The 20,237-nt window shown below is 34.4% G+C and overlaps 1 protein-coding gene across 4 annotated transcripts; it reads left to right on the forward strand.

The window, feature by feature from the left end:
- The first annotated feature begins 524 nt into the window (after positions 1–524).
- Positions 525–18,864, forward strand: LOC107898305 (kinesin-like protein KIN-7K, chloroplastic). 4 transcript variants are annotated; one of them, XM_041091322.1, is made up of 24 exons: positions 525–633; positions 1,309–1,590; positions 1,677–1,774; positions 2,402–2,491; positions 3,265–3,317; positions 4,380–4,445; positions 4,525–4,578; positions 4,724–4,783; positions 5,134–5,212; positions 5,530–5,597; positions 5,902–5,964; positions 6,152–6,256; positions 7,152–7,256; positions 7,411–7,518; positions 7,718–7,864; positions 9,824–10,006; positions 10,143–10,295; positions 11,143–11,373; positions 11,667–11,810; positions 11,889–12,014; positions 12,117–12,167; positions 17,012–17,059; positions 17,168–17,359; positions 18,038–18,864. In XM_041091322.1, exons 2-24 carry the CDS (start codon positions 1,343–1,345, stop codon positions 18,557–18,559), a joined length of 2,994 nt encoding a protein of 997 aa, XP_040947256.1. In that variant the 5' UTR covers positions 525–633; positions 1,309–1,342; the 3' UTR covers positions 18,560–18,864. The 4 variants fall into 4 exon arrangements, with proteins under 4 accessions (XP_040947256.1, XP_040947255.1, XP_040947253.1 ...); XM_041091321.1 differs by having other exon boundaries at positions 582–780; XM_041091319.1 differs by having other exon boundaries at positions 584–879.
- Positions 18,865–20,237: the final 1,373 nt, after the last annotated feature.

Below are 20,237 nucleotides of genomic sequence, written 5' to 3' on the forward strand. Positions count from 1 at the left end.
AGGGTGGGTTTGGATGAGCGATTGAGTGCGGTGCGTTTAGCTTATTTTTTATCTTACGTTACAGTATCTAATCTTACCGCCACTGCTATTTTTACACTCACCGTAAATATACCACCTATCTAAACTCACATTTAATTTTAGAGTTTTGACTTTTGTTTTCAGAAAGAGTTTTGACTTTTAAATTTACTAATTAAAAGGATATTATTTTAGGGAGAAAACGATATGTTATTATTATTATTACAAAATTGAAAAAAGAAAACAGAAGTACGGCATTTTCTTCTTTTTAACAAAAATTTGTCTCATTTCATCTCATGCTAATCTAAAATAATTCGCAGGTTCAGACACGTGTACTAATGCAAAACTGCGCCCCATCATTTGTCTCACCTCTCCTCTCTTACTTGCCTCATTCTCACGCGACTCTCGTGATCGTGTCTTCTAAACTCATTACTCATTTCGCGCTAAAATAAGAAAAGAAAGAAAGAAAATAAAATAAATTCAATCATCAAGCAAAAAGCCAAAATTACACATCACCACCCATTTATTTATTTTTAATTTACTTTTTCCTCTAAAAAATTTGGGGACTGAAAATTGCCGTTTGCCATTGGGGCTTTGATGAGTGGCATCGCTTCCAAGGCAAGCAAAAAAGCTATATTCCTACTAAAATTATTGACGAATTAAAGAAAAGTTAAAGAAAAAAGAAGGCGTATTTCTCTTTCTATTTCTTTTACTCACGTACTGATGAGTGATGATGTTTTTCTTTTACTCCATATGGAAAAACTTGTAATCTTTCTTTTTCTCTCAACTTTTTTCTCCTAACTGTTAGATCTATAGATTCTATATAGTTTTTTTAATCGACAATGCTTCTCTGATTCTGCAAAGGTAAGTTTTCTTATTGTCATTTTGTTTGGACTGGAGAGATGATTTTTTTTCTTTGTATATTTTTTGTAAAAATAGATTTTAGTTTTTTTGATAAAAAACTTTCCTGCGTTTTTTCTTTTTTTTTTCAATTGTACTGTTTTTTTGTTGGATGATAGAGAAAATAGAGGATATAAAAGGAAGTTGATTTCCTTTTTTCTTCTGAGTTGTAAAAGTCAACTGAATTTGTCTAAAAAATTGACGGAGAAAGTTGATTTTTTTTTCATTAACAGTTTGATTACTTTAGGAAAGTCAAGAACCTTGGAATTGCTTCAAATTTCTGCTGCTGTAAATCGATTTTGTAACAATGTAGCGATTTCCGAAACTAGTTTCTACCTTTTTTGCTTGAATTTCATATTTTCTAATTTCGAGTTGCTTTTTCTTTTTGTTAAGTGGGTAGAACGGAGAATTTTTTGGTGAGGTGAAAATGTCTTCGAGAAGAGGATCGAAATCGAAGAAATTAGGTTCAAGCGACTCAAAAGCTGTAAATTCACCTTCGTCTTCAACAACTTCATCATCCAAACACTTTCCAGAAACATCTATCGATTGCCAGAGCTCACCGGCATCGTCATCGGCTCGAAGCAAGCCACAGTGTTTTTACTCTGAGAACTTGCATGTGGATGCCGACCGATCCAAGGAGAATGTCACTGTCACCGTTCGGTTTCGTCCTCTCAGGTATATTATTATTTTCCCTTGCTTTTTGGGTATTTTGTTCTATGTATTTGTTTGATGAAGGCTTTGATTGGCGTTTGTGGATGTAGTCCAAGGGAAATTCGTCTTGGTGAGGAGATTGCTTGGTATGCAGATGGGGAGACTATTGTGAGAAATGAACATAATCCATCGATAGCTTATGCATATGGTTAGTTTTTATATTATGTCAAGTGATCTTTTTCTTTCAATTTCATGTTTTTCATGCACTCTATTGAAGATACCTTTAATTTTACTCGGAGTTATGTTTTTTAGACGCCAACTAATGAAAAATGTCGAATAAATATATATTGAGGGCATTCCAGTGCCAAAGAACTGGAGATATTCAAAGCATATCTTCAAAACATCGGTATTTGCTTTCACAATATTTGTAAACCTTAAAACTTTCTGTTCCTTAGCCTTTAAGGCAGCTTCTGAGGATTCTAATTCTTATGTTTTCTTCTTGAAACATTTCTCTTCTTGATGTTTAATATGTGAATGACCTTTTTTTTGTTGATGGTGTTTCTGTTTGTCATTTTTTGTTATTTGCAGAAACTTTTTAAGTTCTGATTTGCTTTTTATGTCTGTGTGAAATAGCACTAGGTACTGGATGAACTTTGAGAAGTATCGGTTATCTGTTTTCTATATAAATTTAATAAAACAAATTACTTTTCTCTGTCATTTTTATTAGAGGCATTTGGCATAGTGTATATTATCTAGTTTGCCTTTATCTCTTTTATTGTCTAAAATTCTTAAGCTTTCTAGATCTCACTTAATTGATTGTTTCTTATGCTTCTAGATCGAGTGTTTGGCCCAACAACTACCACACGCCATGTTTATGATGTTGCTGCCCCGCATGTTGTCAGTGGTGCCATGGAAGGCATCAATGGTATGATGTGAAGAACCCACTTCATAGCTAAATTTGGCTCTTACACTATTTGATAAACAGTGCCTTTGTTTTTTTGTTGTCGCTTTTACTTTTTTTAGAAAGTTAAGAATTGAGATTAGTCCATGACCACCTATTAAACACATGTTAAGGCTACTTTGAGATAAATAGTTTTGCTATTTTCATGCAACATGGGCTGATGGATTTATGAATGCGTGAATGTACTTATCCATGATAGTTGGACTAGACAAGGCTGTTACCGGCTTTGGATCTGCTAATGTTTGTTTTATGTCAGGTTTGGTTGCTCTTACAGGATATATAATGAAATTCAAGGATATTGCCAAGGCTTGTTGCTAAGAGGAATGAATCTGGTGATTTTGCTTAGAAGTTAGTTTGAGTAGGTTCTAAAGGTTTTCAGAGTGCTTTTGGATATGGACTTTGTTAGTGATTGTTATTTATAGTGTTCATAGCACAGGACCGAGATCTAATTGTTAATTAGTCCTTTTCAGGACTCTACCTCATAATCACTCTGTAGGAAGACTATTTTAATCTAGGAACACTCAGTTTAGATTTTTGGAACCAATAGATTTGTTACTGAGGTATCCTAAGCTTCCTTGGTAACTATTGTTTCAGGCGAGAATCTACCTTGCCTTCTCTGAAGAAGTACTCACAGTTTTGCATCAGAAATTGTGGGTTGATATTGAATGCTAGGCATTTAATTTGTATCTCCTCAAAAGCTTGTTCCTCTACCTTAAAGTGTTAAATTCTGTCCACAGGCACCATTTTTGCTTATGGCGTGACAAGTAGCGGGAAGACTCATACAATGCATGTAAGAAATAATTTGCTACTTCTTTTCCTTATCTTTGTATGTTCTACACTGTAGGGTGGTGTCTCCTATTTTAATTTCATCTAAATCTGTCATTTAATTTGCGTTATAGAGACCAAATGTTCGATTCTTTTGCTATTATACATTAATGAATAATTGGTTTATTGACTACTCTAAGCTTGTCAGATTGGGATGTAGGGAATAGGATTAATGATTATTTGTTTATATAGGAGCTAGAAGGGATTGTGTGTTGGTTATTTAACCTTATAAGTAAGTGCAACAAGTATTGGAATTATTTGCTTTTTAAACAAAATCTATTTAATTCTATATCTAAAGCTCAGAAGTAGCATTAATTTTTTAACTAAAGCAACAGTATCTTGATTTTTACCAATGTCATGTTAATTTGCTTCCACATTTGTGCCTAGGTCTTACTAGCTTTCCAAATTCCATTTTTGGAGAAATATACTTGTTATTTAAGTTAGTGCAGCAAGTGTCGAAATCATTCTTTAAGTCAAATCTATTTAATTTTTGCATTTTCCACTTGTGACAAGGTTAGAAGTAGCAGTATTTTTGAACTAAAGCAACAATTTCCTGCTCTTCTTCTACTAGAGTTTATAAATTTGATTTCCTTCACATTTGAGTCTAGCTACTTTATTTCTATCTTTGCAAATTCCATTTTTTTAGAAGTGTGTTACTCTAGTTTGTTCTAAACTATATAATAAAAAACATTGTATGTTGGCTTTTAGTTCCTATATATAACATATACTGCTTTTAGCAAGGACAGTAATTACGTGATATTAAGGTGTATGGTTTATTACCATTCATCATCATATCTGTCAAATATATCTGCAAATGGAAACTCTAAACCAAATAATCATATTTTTTTGTGGAGTATATGCAAAATCTTTAAAACTTCAAGCACGGATTCTTTTAAACAAAATTGTGCAATATCTACATGCAACATTATAATAGATGGTATGCTTTGGTCTGGAATTAGTGTTCCGTATAATCTATGTTTTATATTTTAAAATGCAAATAATTTGTTCTTAATTGCTGAAATGGCAGGGTGATCAGAGGTCCCCTGGAATCATACCATTGGCGGTAAAAGATGCTTTTAGTATTATTCAGGAGGTACTCACATGAGATGTTGACTTATGTAGTTTCTATTTTTCTACTTTTTATGGATACTAATGAGCTCCTTATTCTCTAGACACCAAATCGGGAGTTTCTTCTCCGTGTTTCATACCTGGAGATCTATAATGAAGTGAGCTTTCTTTCTTTTATTAGTTTGTTTTCTCTCTAGCTTGGCAATCTTTTTCTCATTAGAAAACTTCGTTAAACTACCTTCAAATATGCATTTGCTTTTATATGATATCACTGCTCTTCAAGATTTTTTTTTTTCATTTTAGGTTGTTAATGACTTATTAAATCCAGCTGGACAAAATTTGAGAATTAGAGAAGATGCTCAGGTACTTGCTTCTCACTTATTAAATCTCTCACTTGATGGTTCACAGGTAATATATATGGACTAGATTAGGCCTCATACCTAGTAACTAGGTAAAGTTAAATGCTACTCCAAAAGAAAATGGTGAGCAGTTATCTTTAACCCTCATCAGTATAGTAGTTTAACTTGAACAAAATTTATGAGATAATATTACCTAAAAAATTAAACATTTATTTTGGCTTCCTAAATAATCACATAAGCCAAAATATTTTTCAGTGATTGGGTATATGCAACTTAGTTTTTATCATCGGTATGCCTTGTGTTTCTTGTTTGTTTGGAAGTGTGTTTTATTGTTTGCTTCGTTTATGGCTGTAGGGAACCTTTGTTGAAGGAGTAAAGGAAGAAGTTGTACTATCCCCTGCTCATGCCCTCTCTCTTATAGCGGCTGGGGAAGGTAAAGCATGTTGACTTGACTTTCAATATCCAGATTCCAGAGACAAGTTGTCCAAAATTGAATTGGAAGATTTTGTAGAGAGCTTCTACAAAACCAAGCTTCAGATCATTATGTTATCAAAACTGACACTATAATCTATTTTTCAGTTGGATAAAATGACTAAATAGTTTGCAGACAATTAGATGTGTGTTTCTGTGTGGATGCTCTCTTCATTGCATGCCTTGTCAATGTTCCTTATTTGAACTAGGGTCAGTTTCCTGCTAGCAGTAATGAAAATTTTTCATATTATGTGTATGGATTTTACTCTTTTAAAACAGAACACAGACATGTTGGATCAACAAACTTCAATTTACTCAGCAGCAGGAGCCATACAATATTTACACTGGTATACGTTCTATTACTCTGCATCTTTTAGAAGTTTCCAATACCCCTATTTTTAGTTTTACCACATTAAGATAAAAATATGTTTGCTGATACTATTTTAAGTGGTATTAACTGCAATCTTTATATCCAAGAATTTGCGAGAATAATGTTGATTCCCTGTTTTGAAATGTGGATTTTCTCTTACATGTCAAATATGTATTCACGTTTGCAATTGTTCTGGTTTTGGATGGTTAGTTGATGGTCATCTACATGTTCCCAATTTCACTGCCACATCTGATTATTTCCTGTGACCAACTTATCTCCAGACAATAGAGAGCAGTTCATGTGGTGAAAGTAGTGAAGGTGAAGCAGTAAATCTCTCACAGCTGGTAAATTCTACAGCCTGTCTTGGACTAGTTTTAGGTTTTTTTTTTGGTTATTTATGTTTTTAGTTCTTTTTCTTATTTTTATTTGGCATGTTATTTATATATGTTTATCGTCTTTCCTGTTTTTTGAAGGGGCTAATACTTTATATTTCAAGTTTTCCATATTTTCGTGTTTTACATATACGTGCAGAACCTCATTGATCTGGCTGGTTCTGAGAGCTCAAAGGCTGAAACAACTGGCGTTAGACGAAAAGAGGGATCTTATATCAATAAAAGTTTGCTAACACTAGGAACTGTGAGTCAAAATTTGCCATTTCTGTTCTGGTCTGCAATTAAGTTCTTTCTCTTTAATCTCTAAGTCATCCGTTCTTATATAGTCTATTTCTGGTGTGTGTGAGTGCACTATGTCTGGGTATATACTTGGTTACTTGATTTAAATTCTATGGTAACTTTAACAAGTGCTTGCAGCGAATAACTATAGCCGACTAGCATAGCATTAAGCCAACTTCCTATTTGATATTTATTCTCACTTTTCTGTAAAATATTGTTGAAATTGAAAGGGAGACACCAAAAGTTTTCCTAATTTATCAGTGTAACTATTGATTGAATTTAGTATAATATGTTTCACGATCTTAAATTTCTTCTTCAAAGATGTGCTTGCTGAGATATTAGTTTCTTAAATTGTTAAGACAAGTCTGTAGTAATCAGATATTTCAACCTAATGCACAGTTAAACTCATGCTTCTGTATCTACTGTCAAGTACACTTCATTTTGTTTTCTGGTATTTTATGACCAGTAAAGAAAATACTAAGAGAAAATGCTACGTGACTGGGCTAAATATATTTTGATTGTTATACAGTTCTGAATTTTTACTTGGATAAGGGTGGCTTTAAGGTGTATTCTTTAACATTTTGAGGTATGTTAATTGCATAAGATATTTTAGAGCACATGATAGTAATTTGTTCTTATAATTGGTGACACTTACTGTGTTTTGAAATCTAATGACGTAAACATATGTATCGAATAGTTTCATAACTTATTCTCCCTCTCTAAATAAATAATTATTTTGGTGTTCATGTGATCTTTATTGAAAATAACAATTTTTTCTGGTCCTATGCGCATTTGTCAATAGTATTATCAATATATTTCTATGGGATAAACCTTGCTGAGCATATGACTTCATTTTGTAGGTTATATCTAAATTGACTGATGGGAGAGCCACTCATATACCATATAGGGATTCTAAGCTGACTAGGCTGCTTCAGTCTTCCTTAAGTGGTCATGGGCGTGTATCTGTAAGCATAATTGGATACCTTTCTTGAAAAACATGTCATATGTCTAGGTCAACAAAAAGATAATTGAAAAATGTAGTGTCATTCTCTTCTCTAAAAAGGTAATACTTGCTTATAGGTCTTGGTTTTATTAATTTTCTTCTGTCTAAAATTTCAGCTCATTTGCACTGTCACCCCTTCATCAAGTAACACAGAAGAGACACACAATACACTGAAATTCGCTCACCGTGCTAAGCACATTGAAATCCAAGCTGCACAAAACAAGGTATGGTTTTTGTATTTGCAAACTTACTGAATATACTAGCATGTGTATTGCTTGCGCAGGTTTGTCTTTATGCTATAGGTGTATGTATTGTATCATGTGCTAGACACAAATGTACGTTTGTGCACACATGCACCCATGCAAATACATTTATTTGAATATTAACTTTTTCAGTTTTGTTATTTACTTTGTCAAAATTCAGATTATTGATGAGAAATCACTTATCAAAAAATACCAAAATGAGATACGCTCCTTGAAGGAAGAGTTGGAACAATTGAAGCGGGGCATTGTATCAATTCCTCAACTAAAAGATATTGGTGAAGATGACATTGTACTCTTAAAGCAGAAGGTACATTTGTGCTGCTTTGACTACAATAGCTGAAGTTTTTAATGTTTAATTGTATTTTGATCTAATTGTCAATCTAGTCTATGGGAAATGTTGCTACCTTTTCATTTATAGACCATGATATGTTTATCATCTTTCTAACTAGGTGATTTCAGCTAATAGAGAGGTAGGCAGTAGTACAAAAATGCTGACTCCTTGTGGTAGCATGTGCTTAATATTTAAACATATTTTGGTTGTACTTGTGTCCTCGCTTAACTGATTCTGTATACTTATTTTGTGTATGTATGTGTTGGGGGTGGGGTATGCGGGTTATTAGTCTATGATAATACAGTTTCTGCTGCTCATCAATGTGGATGATTCTGTCTAGCAAAATATTATCTAATGCTTAAACTGCCATTGACCATTTTACTTCCAAGTAGACTACCAGTCATGTGGATAGGATTTTCTACTGAGTAACCTTTTGCTCAATGATCCATCTTTTTGGTCTAGCTGATTTATGGCAACCCTTTTAAAAGCAGTTCCAATGATACAAAATGTAGTTTGACTCATACCCATTCACGTGGATAGGATTTTCTACCAAGTAACCTTATGCTCAATGATCCATCTTTTTGATCTAGCTGTTTGTCAATGTGGATGATTCTGTCTGGCAAAATATTATCCAATGCTTGGCAGCCATTGACCATTCTACTTCCAAGCAGACTACCATTCATGTGGATAGGATTTTCTACCAGGTAGCCTTTTGCTCAATGATCCATCTTTTTGATCTAGCTGATTTATGGTAGTCCTTTTAAGCAGTTCCAATGATACAAAAAGTAGTTTGACCCATTCCATTCATGTGAATAGGATTTTCTACGAGTAACCTTTTGTTCAATGATTCATCTTTTTGATCTAGCTGCTCATTAGTGTGGATGATTCTGTCGAGCAAAATATTATCCAATTCTAAACAGCCATTGACCATTCTACTTACAAGTAGATTACCATTCATGTGGATAGGATTTTCTACCGAGTAACCTTTTTACTCAATGATCCGTCTTTTTGATCTAGCTGATTTATGGTAACCCTTTTAAGCAGTTCCAATGATACAAAAAGTAGTTTGACCCATACCCATTAGCTGGATCCCATTCTTCATGCATAGTCTTGATAGGCAGTGTAAACTCATTTCACTTAAGTGAGTATGACCGCATAGAAATTACTCAACCAAATTGCCTGAATTTCCTCAAAATGTATGGGCAGAGTAAATTAAAGAAGGCTCTCTCCCTGCAAGGTTTATCTTCAGCAGGCTTTCCTATGATTTCTATAAAATAAACCTTGTTGCCAGACATTTTGAACTTCTTCCTTGGTTGTCAATTTGTGGTTATTTTATTAACACAGCCTCCATGGTTCTTGAACCTTTTGGTGACCTTAGAGTAGAGACATGGGGGGAAGAACATACTAGTTCTAGGTGCTTGTGGTAGAAAGAGAAAATAATAATATCCTAAAGAACAGAAAATTTCTTTTTTATTGCCAACCTTCCTATATACTGCACTCCATGTTGAAGATTTGAGATTGGATGCTGATGAGGAATTTTAGGGGAAAGTAAACTTAAGCCAGAATCATCTCTAACAAATCCCTCAATTATGCTATCTTTTGGTATCCTGACATGTTAGTTTAGATTGGTTTAGATTAGATTTCAACTCAAAAGCAGTGTACATTTCATATTCTTGGCATAAGCAGTGTACGGTGTAAGGATATCCTTGGTATCATGTTGAATTTATTTCCCTTCTCCCTTGTATTGCCTTTTTACTTGAAGTATTTTTTATGGTTTTATTCGTCATTTTCATGTCTCACTTTAATCACTTGGTATCAGGATAATATAGTTGATGTGAATAGTTTTGAATTATAGTTGCTAATTTTATCTCAAAGGTGAAAAGAGAGATGAATCACCTCTTGACTTTGACAATTCCTTTATTCTTATCTTTAAAGCTGGAAGATGGTCAAGTCAAGTTGCAATCAAGGTTGGAGCAAGAAGAAGAAGCGAAAGCGGCTTTATTGAGCAGAATACAACGATTGACAAAATTGATCCTTGTCTCCACAAAAGCTTCACAATCATCAAGATTTCCCCAGCGCCCTGGTCTAAGGAGGAGACATTCATTTGGAGAAGAAGAGGTATCATGGTTGATCTTTTACTTCAGATACTTGCTGTTATGTTATACTACGTGCCTGGAGTTGTTTTTACTCGCTAAGACTTCCATTTTGTTTAATTTGATTGTCTTTAATTATAGTTACTTGTGTCCATGCCTAGCTTGCATATCTACCACATAGAAGGCGGGACTTGATCCTGGATGAGGAGAATGTTGAGTTGTATGTTTCCCTCGAAGAGAATGCTGGAGAAGATACAGTTAAAGAGGAGAAGAAAACCCGGAAGCACGGTTTGCTGAACTGGCTTAAGCTCCGAGTATGTTATTCTAGTCTTTTAGCTCTCTATGTTCCCTTATAGTCTATGTTTATCATTTTTCTTCAAGAATACCACTTTTGGGGTTGGTCTTGATAAAGCAGCTATGATAGATTAGTTGATGAATATTCTTTCTCCATCTGATCTTACATTTGTTTCTGCTATTCAGCACACCAAAACAAATAATCTGAAAGAGTCTTACTTTTGTAATGGTACCTGTTGGCTTGTGGTTCATTATCATAGGAGATTTACTAAATGCAATAGTTGTCAAGAAGTAATTGCTTAGGATTGTATACTTATGAAGATTATAAAATAGCTCAACTGCTTTTTTTTTCTTTTTCTTTTTTTCTCAAAGCCATAAAATGTTTTATTAATTAGCAGTTATGAACGAACTTCCACAAAATGGTAGCCCAACAAAAATAAAAAAACCCCCAAATTTGACGACCAAATCCTTACTTCTGTGCTGCATTTTCTTTTTCCTCATCAAGGTTTATATATTGCCTTGCAGAGATAATTGCTTTGCACTTCTCTATTGTGGAGTTCGTAAGATTAATCTATTCAAGAATTACCAAATAAAAATCTGGCAATTACATCTTTCTCTGAATCCTAAAATATCAAAATTGATAACCACCTCTAATATTGCATTGGAAGAATATAGCTAGAAGAAACTTAGTCTAGATGCTATATAGCAAATGCAGTTTCTTTTATTTCTAAACTGGCTAATAAATCAGCCAATGCAAACATAGACACCAAGCTAGTTGGTGTCAGTTACATTAATAGATTTTAAGTCAACTATGGTTAAATCTTATTCCTCCTTAGTAGCTCATATTATTTTATGATTCTTGTCCAGAAACGAGATTCTGGTACAGGGACATTGACGAGTGCCAGCGATATGTCAAGTGGAATTAAATCCAATAGTACACCTTCTACTCCTCAAGCAGGAAGCAGTAACTTCCATGCGGAATCTAGGCTTTCCCAATCCATAGTTACAGGAAGTTCTCCACCCATGGATCTTCTATCAGATGCTAGACATGATAGAGAAGCTCCGGAGGACAATTTCCTTGGACAAGAGACACCTTTGGTATGCAAATGTTTTGTCCTTTCCTTTTTTATTTTTTACGCAAATGTCCTTTTTTTTTCTTTTCTGTTCTGCATAATTTCATGAAGTGTATTAGTTTTTAATTCATCTCTTTCATGCTCCAACTTCATTAAACAACTCAAATGTCTTACGGCATGCTCTCAATTTTTAGGAATGTTATCTAAGTACTGTTAATTTTCCAATTCTCTGTGCCTTATTCATTCATTTAATTTTTAATTTGAGGAGTGTACTGTTCATAGTTCAGCAAGTAAATTTTAATGCCTTATTTGTTCCAGACTAGCTTAAAAGCAATTGATCAGATAGATCTACTAAGGGAGCAGCAGAAGATTTTGTCTGGAGAGGTAGCACTTCATTCAAGTGCCTTAAAGCGTTTGTCTGAGGAGGCTATGAGAAACCCCCAGAATGAGCAACAGATTCAAGTAAATACTGTCTCATTCATGTTATTTGCTTTATACTCTAACTAAATGCTGAATTATGTTGTCTATTCTGTATTTAAGGTTGAGATGAAAAAGTTGAGTGATGAAATAAGGGGGAAGAATGAACAAATTGCTTTGTTAGAAAAGCAAATTGCTGAATCCATCTTGGCTTCACCCAACAAGATGGAGAAATCAGAAATATCTCTAGTAAGTTCAGCTTTTCTTACTGGTTCTCTACGCCATTTGTCTCTCCTGCAACACCATCCTGCGACTCCATCTTACGCATTTTTTTTTCTTTGAATGCTACAGTCCGTTGCTGAATTGGTGGCGCAATTAAATGAGAAATCCTTTGAACTTGAGGTAATTGATTTTCTGTGTATATTGTTCCATGTATTACTAAGGGCAATTTACGTACCCAAGTAAATCAGGTTATATGATGCCATTCTAGTAACCAAAATTGAGGGCATGGTCCATTACCTCAAATTCCTACATAGGTGATGAAATGAGAGATGAATACTCTAATATATTGAGGAAAAACTCACTCAAAATTATGTTTTTCTTTGAAATATGTACAAATATATATACATGAAGCATTGAATCATGCAAGGAAAAAATATCTCTAATTAGAATCTCTAAAAATCAGCTATAATCCCTAAAGATTAGCTATTCAATGCTGACAAATAAATCAAAATTCTCAACACTCCCCCTCAAGTTGGTGCATAGATGTCTCACATGCCCAACTTGCAAAGAAAGATTATGATAAGTCTTACAGTTGAGCCCTTTAGTAAAAATATCAGCCAATTGTTTTTCAGATGCTAGATAAGATAGATTTAAGACACCACTGGCTACTTTTTCCTTGATAAAATGGTGATCTATTCTGATGTGCTTGGTCCTATCGTGTTGCATTGGATTTTGAACTATGCTAATGGCCGCTTTGTTGTCATAGTATAAGGTTGATCCATTTTCGTTCAACAACTTTAGCTCACAAACACTCTCAATACGTGATTCTGCTGATTTGCAACCCAACATGCCAGTCTCTATCAGATGATCTAAGACATGCTTTCTTTGGGAAATAAAGATTCTATCTTTCGATTTGGCCACTTCTATTCCGAGGAAATATTGTAACTTTCCCAAGTTTGTTTCTTAAGCCGGGCCATTTCTTCCCTGTCATCTCTTGTCATAATTATGTCATTAACATAAACTATAAGGAGAGTAATTTTACCCTTGTGATGTTTTATAAAGAGGGTATGATCAACATTACTTTGTCAATAACCAAACGACACCATGACCTTACTAAATTTGTCAAACCAGGTTCTAGGAGATTACTTTAGTCCATATAGGGCCTTTTTCAGTCTACTCACCTTCCCTCGAGTATTTTTATCCTCGAATCTTGGAGGAACTTTCATATAAATTTTTTCTTGTAAGAAGGCGCATTCTTTACATCATATTGCTGTAAGTCCCAGTCGAGATTTGCTGCACATGATAAAAGGATCCTAATCGTGTTCAATTTAGCAACCGGAGCAAATAGTTTCTTGATAATCCACTTTATATGTCCGAGTGAATCCTTTCGCTACTAATCTAGCTTTGAGTCTTTCAATTGAACCATCAGTGTTATACTTAATAGTAAACAGCCATTTGCAGCTAACCATTTTCTGCCCATCAGGAGGATTTACCGGTTCCCACGTCTCATTTTTTTGTTAAAGCCTGCATTTCTTCAATCATAGCCTTCTTCCATATTGGATCAGTGATAGTTTCTTTCCAATCCTGTGCAACAAACATAGATAACTAGGATAAAGCACAAACTCTATAGGATGGGGATAATGAATCATAAGAGATAGAGTCAGAGATAGGATGTAAAGTGCAAGTTCTAACACCTTTTCGTTGGGATATTGGTAATTCTAAATCAGTAGCAAATTCAGGTAAAGAAGATTCACCTTACAGTGAAGAGTTAAGGAATAGAGTAGATTGTACGATTGTATGATTGTATGATGACATCTTCTTTCTTGCTTTTTCTAGTGTATGTCCTTAAATCAGGTCTATCCAACAACCGTCCACTAGTCTTCTCTTGAACCAAAGTCTCTACTAGAACTAAATTCTCTCTCGAAAGAGTAATAAAGTAAGGTGTCATAGCTTCATTTTCAATAACCTCCCCTTGAAGAGATGGTTGTAATGAAGAAAAATAGGGTTCATCCTCACGAATTGTTACATCCATACTTACATAATACTTTCTAGATGGCGAATGATAACATTTGTAACCCTTCTATGTGAGAGAGTATCCAATGAAAACATATTTGATTGCTCGAGGATCCAGTTTGCTCCCATGTTGAAGATGGACGAAGCAAACACAACCAAAGACCTTCGGTGAAACCAAGTAATCCATCTTGCCCTGTAAGATTTCTATGGGACTTTTAAAAGCAAGGACTCGAAGAGGCATCCGATTAATGAGATAAGAAACAACCAAAATCGCATCCCCCCATTAAGGCTTTGGGAGGTTCATAGTGAACATAAGTGATCTAACAACCTCTAAAAGATGTCGATTTTTCCTTTTGACAACACCATTCTGAGCACTTGTACCAGGACAACTAGTCTGATGCAGAATCCTATATGATTCTAAATAATTATTAAAGTTATACTCAGTCCCATTATCAATTCGCAAAATCTTAACCTTAGCATCAAATTGAGTAGTAATCAATTTATGGAAAGAACGGAAACACGAGAAAACATCACTTTTGGACTTCAATAAAAAAACCAATGTCATTCGAGTGCAACAATCAATAAATGTAACAAACCAACAATTACCAGATAAAGAAGTAAGACGAGTAGGACCCCAAAAATCCGAATGAATAATCTCAAAAGGAACAATACTTCTATTATTATGTAAAGGATAACTGTTTTTTGTATGCTTAACAAACTCACATGCATCGCAAACTAAAGAATCCAACTGAGTTCTTGAAAATAAAGTAGAAAACATCTTGGCAAGGACAGTAAATGATAGATGTCCTAACCACCTATGCCACTAAATTATCTCCCAGTTGATATCTTTATTCTCTACAAATAAGGATTGAGACATACTGGACAATTGATCCAGAAGATATAAGCTATCACACAATCTACCACTGTCAATCGTCTTCCCTGTCTGGAGGTCTTGAAAGACACAATGACCAAGAAAGAATTCAAGTTTACAATTTAAGGCTTTAGTGATAGTACTAACAGATAAAAAGTTAACCAGGAATTTAGGGATATGGAGGACAGAGGGTAAAGTGATATTGGAAGTACAAACAACAGAACTTGTTCCATAGACGGAGGTAAGGAAGCCATCAACTATTCGCACACTATCTTTAGATGGACAAGTATTATAGTTAAATAAACTTTTGTTTGATCCTGTCATATGTCTATTTACAACGGAATCAATAATCCAAGATTCAGAAGTAGATGGAGCAATTAAAACAGTACCTGATTTTGCATGATTAGACTTAGCACTCGAGGTAAAATCCAATTGAGATAAGAGGTAAAACTCCCAGCAGAAGTGGACTTGTCCTCTGTCGTCACAGAGTTTGGCAAATTTGCTTGAGATCGAGAATTACCCCATCGCTTTCCACCACGACCTCAAGCGGGGCGACCATGTAACTTCCAGTACGAATCTTTAGTGTGTCGAGGCTTACCACAATAGTCACACGTCAAGTGATCCTTGTCAGACTTACTACCTGATAGACCATCTTGGTTAACAATGAGACCAGCTTTCTCAATAGGTGGATTATAGAGCATAACAACACGACGACTATCCTCCTGTTGTACATAAGAGTATGCCTCATGGAGAGAAGAGAATGGAGTTTTGCCAAGAACTTGAACCCGAATTTGATCATACTCGGTATGCAAACCAGCCAAGAAATAAAACATTTGCACCTTCGCCACCATCTTCTGAAATTTTTCGGCATTATTGGTACAAGTTGCTTGGAAATCTTGATAATAATCAAGTTACTACCACAAGCCAATTAATTCAGCAAAACATTGAGAAATTGTTAGCTTCCCCTGTTTTGTACCATGAACCTTATTATAAATCTAAAAAATTTGCGCATCATTCCCAATACAAGAGTAGGTGAGAGCAGCAGCATTCCAAATCTTTTCTACAGTATCAAGTAACAAATAAGTTTTGAAAATATGGAGTTGCATAGAGTTGATAAGCCATGCCATAACAAGAGAGTTTGCTGAATCCCACTGACTAAAAAGTTGAATCAGTGAGTTCAGGTTTCAACGTGGTACTGGTGATGTATCCTTACAAGCCACGAGCCTTGATAAACAACTAGCAGGACCTTGACCAAGCAAGGTAATTATGTCCATCAAGCTTCACAGGACTAATTTGGAACGAAGGATTATCAGTTGGAATCACGAGCTTCTTGTCCTTCGACATAATGCTGAAAAAAATAACTAATATCCCCCAAAAAAAATCTTCTTGGAAAATTATAACAAAAACCACCCAAAAGAACACAAGAGATCCCATACAAAAAAAGCGTAGCCAAAATACACCACCAATCGGAGGAGAATGATTGGAAGGGAGCAAAGAGTATTGTGATGGCGTCTGAAAAAACACGGTGGCAGTAGGTGAAGGCCACGCGTGGCGCATGAAACATAGATGTAGTAGCTTGTGACGGTGCGTGAGGCCCACACGCAGGTCTTTTGGCCACTGGATTTCGGGGTTTCGCCGGCAAGTGGATGTCGACTCCAATGGTAGGGGGCAGTGAGAAAAATTAAGGCTAGGGTGGAAAGTACCAATTTAGAGTTTCTAGGGTTTTTGAAACAAACTTTGAAAATAAAAAAAAAATTATCCCAAAAAGTCTGATAAAAAATCTGATACCATGATGAAATTAGAGATGAATACTCTAATATATTGAAGAAAAACTCATTCAAAACTATGTGTTTCTTAGAAATATGTACAGAGATATATACATGAAGCATTGAATCATGTAAGGAAAGAATATCTCTAATTAGAATCTCTAAAAATCAACTATAATCCCTAAAGAGTAGTTATTCAATGCTGTCAAATAAATCAAAGATTCTCAACATACAGGAGTCATAAATTTGAATTAGAGTGACGTTCTAAAAAGGAAATAATATGCATTAAAACTTTCCCAGCCTTTTGTCAGTTGTCCCTTTGATTTTTCTGATTTTCTCTTAGTGAGCATTCTATCATAAATTACTGTTTCCAGGTTAAAGCTGCAGACAATCGAATAATCCAAGAGCAGCTGAACCTGAAGGTAGATATACCTATGCAGCATATGTATAAATATATTTGTCCAATTCACATGCCTTTTAAGTTTCCTCCTCTGAGAGCCTGTTCTGACTTGATTCTTTTTTTTTTTCAGATTTGTGAATGTGAAGGATTGCAAGAAACTGTTGCCTCCTTAAAGCAGCAGCTCTCTGATGCACTAGAATCACAAAATGTCAGTCCTATTGCTCCTAATTCTCAACAATTTGGAGAAATGAAAGGTCTGCAGATGGACAACGAAGCTGCGGCATCAAAAGATAGTGATGAAGATTTGCTTACAAAAGCACAGGTACTTCTAATTTCTAAAAACTCGATACCTTCATTGCTCGTATGTTACCTTACTCGTGTGCATTGTTTTTTAATGGCCAAGTCATGCAATTTTATACCACACTTTTTGCAATGCTTTACCCCCATTCAGTAATAGCAATATTCTAGATATTACTTTCTTAGATTATATTTTCTCGAGTAACCAAAACGAAAACCAAAGATAATCTTGTAGCTCATTTGGAAATGTGCTACGACTTTATATTTGTGGCAGCAATTTGATGCTTGATAGAATTTTTTTTTTTTCATTTTACAGAGTACTCCATCGTGAAAAGTAAATAAACTACTTATTTTTCTAAATTTGAGTTCTCAGTTCTCACTGTAACAGAACACCCTTGTCCTATTCTTCATGCAACACTTGAAATGCAGAGTACTTAGGAGATAATGCTTCTCTATCTTAGATTAGCTAGTTAAATATGGTTACTGAAATCAAAGTCTCGTATATGTCTTTTGGGATAAAGCTGGCTATCTCAAACATACAAGTTTATATCAAACCATGTATTGCCTTACTGTTTTTCTTCCCAGTTGATACATTACAGTGATATTAGTACGAATGTTTAGCTTTACACAACATTAGTACTTTTAATGATTTCACTTATATGAATGTCAGTTTTAGATCTAATTCCTGGTTTTATTCTATCAGGTGGCTGAGATTGAAGAACTGAAGCAGAAGGTTGTTGAACTAACCGAGTCCAAAGAACATTTAGAACTACGGAACCAGAAACTAGCAGAGGAGAGTTCATATGCCAAAGGGCTAGCCTCAGCTGCTGCTGTGGAGCTTAAGGCATTGTCGGAGGAAGTTACTAAACTAATGAATCATAATGAGAGACTAGCTGCAGAACTGGCAGCAGCAAAGAATTCTCCGACACAACGTCGGACAAGTACTCTACGGAACAGCCGAAGAGAGAGTCTGACCAAACGACATGACCAACTTGGATCACCCTCGGATCTAAAGAAGGAACTGGCTATGAGTAAAGAGAGGGAGCTTTCATATGAAGCTGCTCTGATAGAGAGGGATCACGGAGAGGCTGAACTTCAAAGAAAAGTTGAAGAATCTAAGCAAAGAGAAGCTTATCTTGAAAATGAACTTGCGAACATGTGGGTTCTTGTTGCCAAATTAAAGAAATCCAATGGAGTGGACCCCGTTGTTTCAGAATCGACATAAGAGAAACAAGGTAAGCTTGAAGTTAACCAGGAACAATTGTTGATGGGGTTTAATAATTCGGATTCAGCTAGAATTGGTTTGGGAGAGTAGTGTCTAGAGAATGTTCGTGTATTACAATCGGGGTGGGGTGGGGTGGGGGTGGGGGCGCACTGTGTATTCCATACGAGTTTTTGCTTTTCTTCAACTTTATTTGGGTTCCTTTCTTTTTATCCATTGATAAGGGCATTGTATATGAAAAGCTCCGCTTGTGCATTATTAATAGTTTTGAAAGCAATGAAGCTCTCAACCTGTAGTTTTATTTTTCATCACATAAATTTGATGGAAGGGGGGATTTCTTGGATAGCTAGGGGGCGTTCAAATGGCGGGTTGGTTCAATAGCCATACCCAACTGAATTTTTAATACCCTTCAAAAGTTAATTGAACTGAAATGTATTACGACTGAATTAATCAACTTCCAATTACTCTTTAACAGAACTAACTTTATGATATTTATTTTTAACACTTGATTTTATATATTGTAATTCTTTCATAACTATTTATAACAAAGCTACAATTATATTTAAAATATAAAATTTAAACATATTAAACATCTAAAACTTTTAGGGCACGTTTGGTTGGAGTGAATGAAATAGAACTGTAATGGAATAGAGTTATAATAATAATTCAATTGTTTGGTTTAATGGAATTGAATAGAACGGTAATAGTATTCTTATGTTTAGTTGAATGGAATAGATGTTGTAATGGCATAAAGAAATAGGCTTAAATGACCAAAATATCTTAAGCAGAAACTTTGTTAGATAAATGATTATTGTTATTGTTATTAAATTTTAGTAAGATTATTATTTAATTATATTTAATAATAAATAATTTAATCATATTTTAACATAATTATTATTAAATATAATTTAATAAAAATAATATATATTTTAATAACCTTCTTAATATAATTTAATAAAAATCATAATATATATAATATTAGAAAAATAATATATAACCTACTTTATTATTTTCAAACTGCAATGCATATTTAATGTGCTAAAATATTATTAGCGAACAAATACTTTTAGTGAATTGATTATCAGTGCAAGAATCCACAAACATAAATTAAGTCTAAATTGTGTAAATAATTCTCATTTGTTTTAATTTCTTACAATGGTTCTAGTTGTCAACCTAGCCAAACATACATTCACATAACAAGTTTATTCTTTTTTATAACGAACATATTCTATGAGTAGATGAGATGTGTTTTTTTTTTCATTTGTCTGCTGCAATTGAAATATATAAATGATGTATGATATTTCATATATATAAGAATAAATTTGTTATAAATGCATATTTGTATATGATAATAGGGAAAAGCTATCTCCAGTTGAATGACTAAAACCAATTTATTCAAACAAAATGACCTTTTGAGTATCTCTTTATCTATACATTCAAACCAAATGATAATAAAGATTTTACAATGAGAATGTACTTAGAACAAGACTATGAACATGAGAAGAGAAGAATTCAATAAATAGCAATACTAAAAAGTACCCAATAACCCTTTTTTTTTCTTGTTTTTTGCTTTTGTACCAACATTACCAAAACAGACAATTAACTCGGCTCCTCTCCTCCCCCCACCCTGCGCGTGCGCGCGCGCAAGCCCACCAGCTACCAAATCCTGCTCGATGCTCAC

This window comes from Gossypium hirsutum, chromosome D04 (genome assembly GCF_007990345.1).
Source record: "Gossypium hirsutum isolate 1008001.06 chromosome D04, Gossypium_hirsutum_v2.1, whole genome shotgun sequence".
Classification (NCBI taxonomy): domain Eukaryota; kingdom Viridiplantae; phylum Streptophyta; class Magnoliopsida; order Malvales; family Malvaceae; genus Gossypium; species Gossypium hirsutum.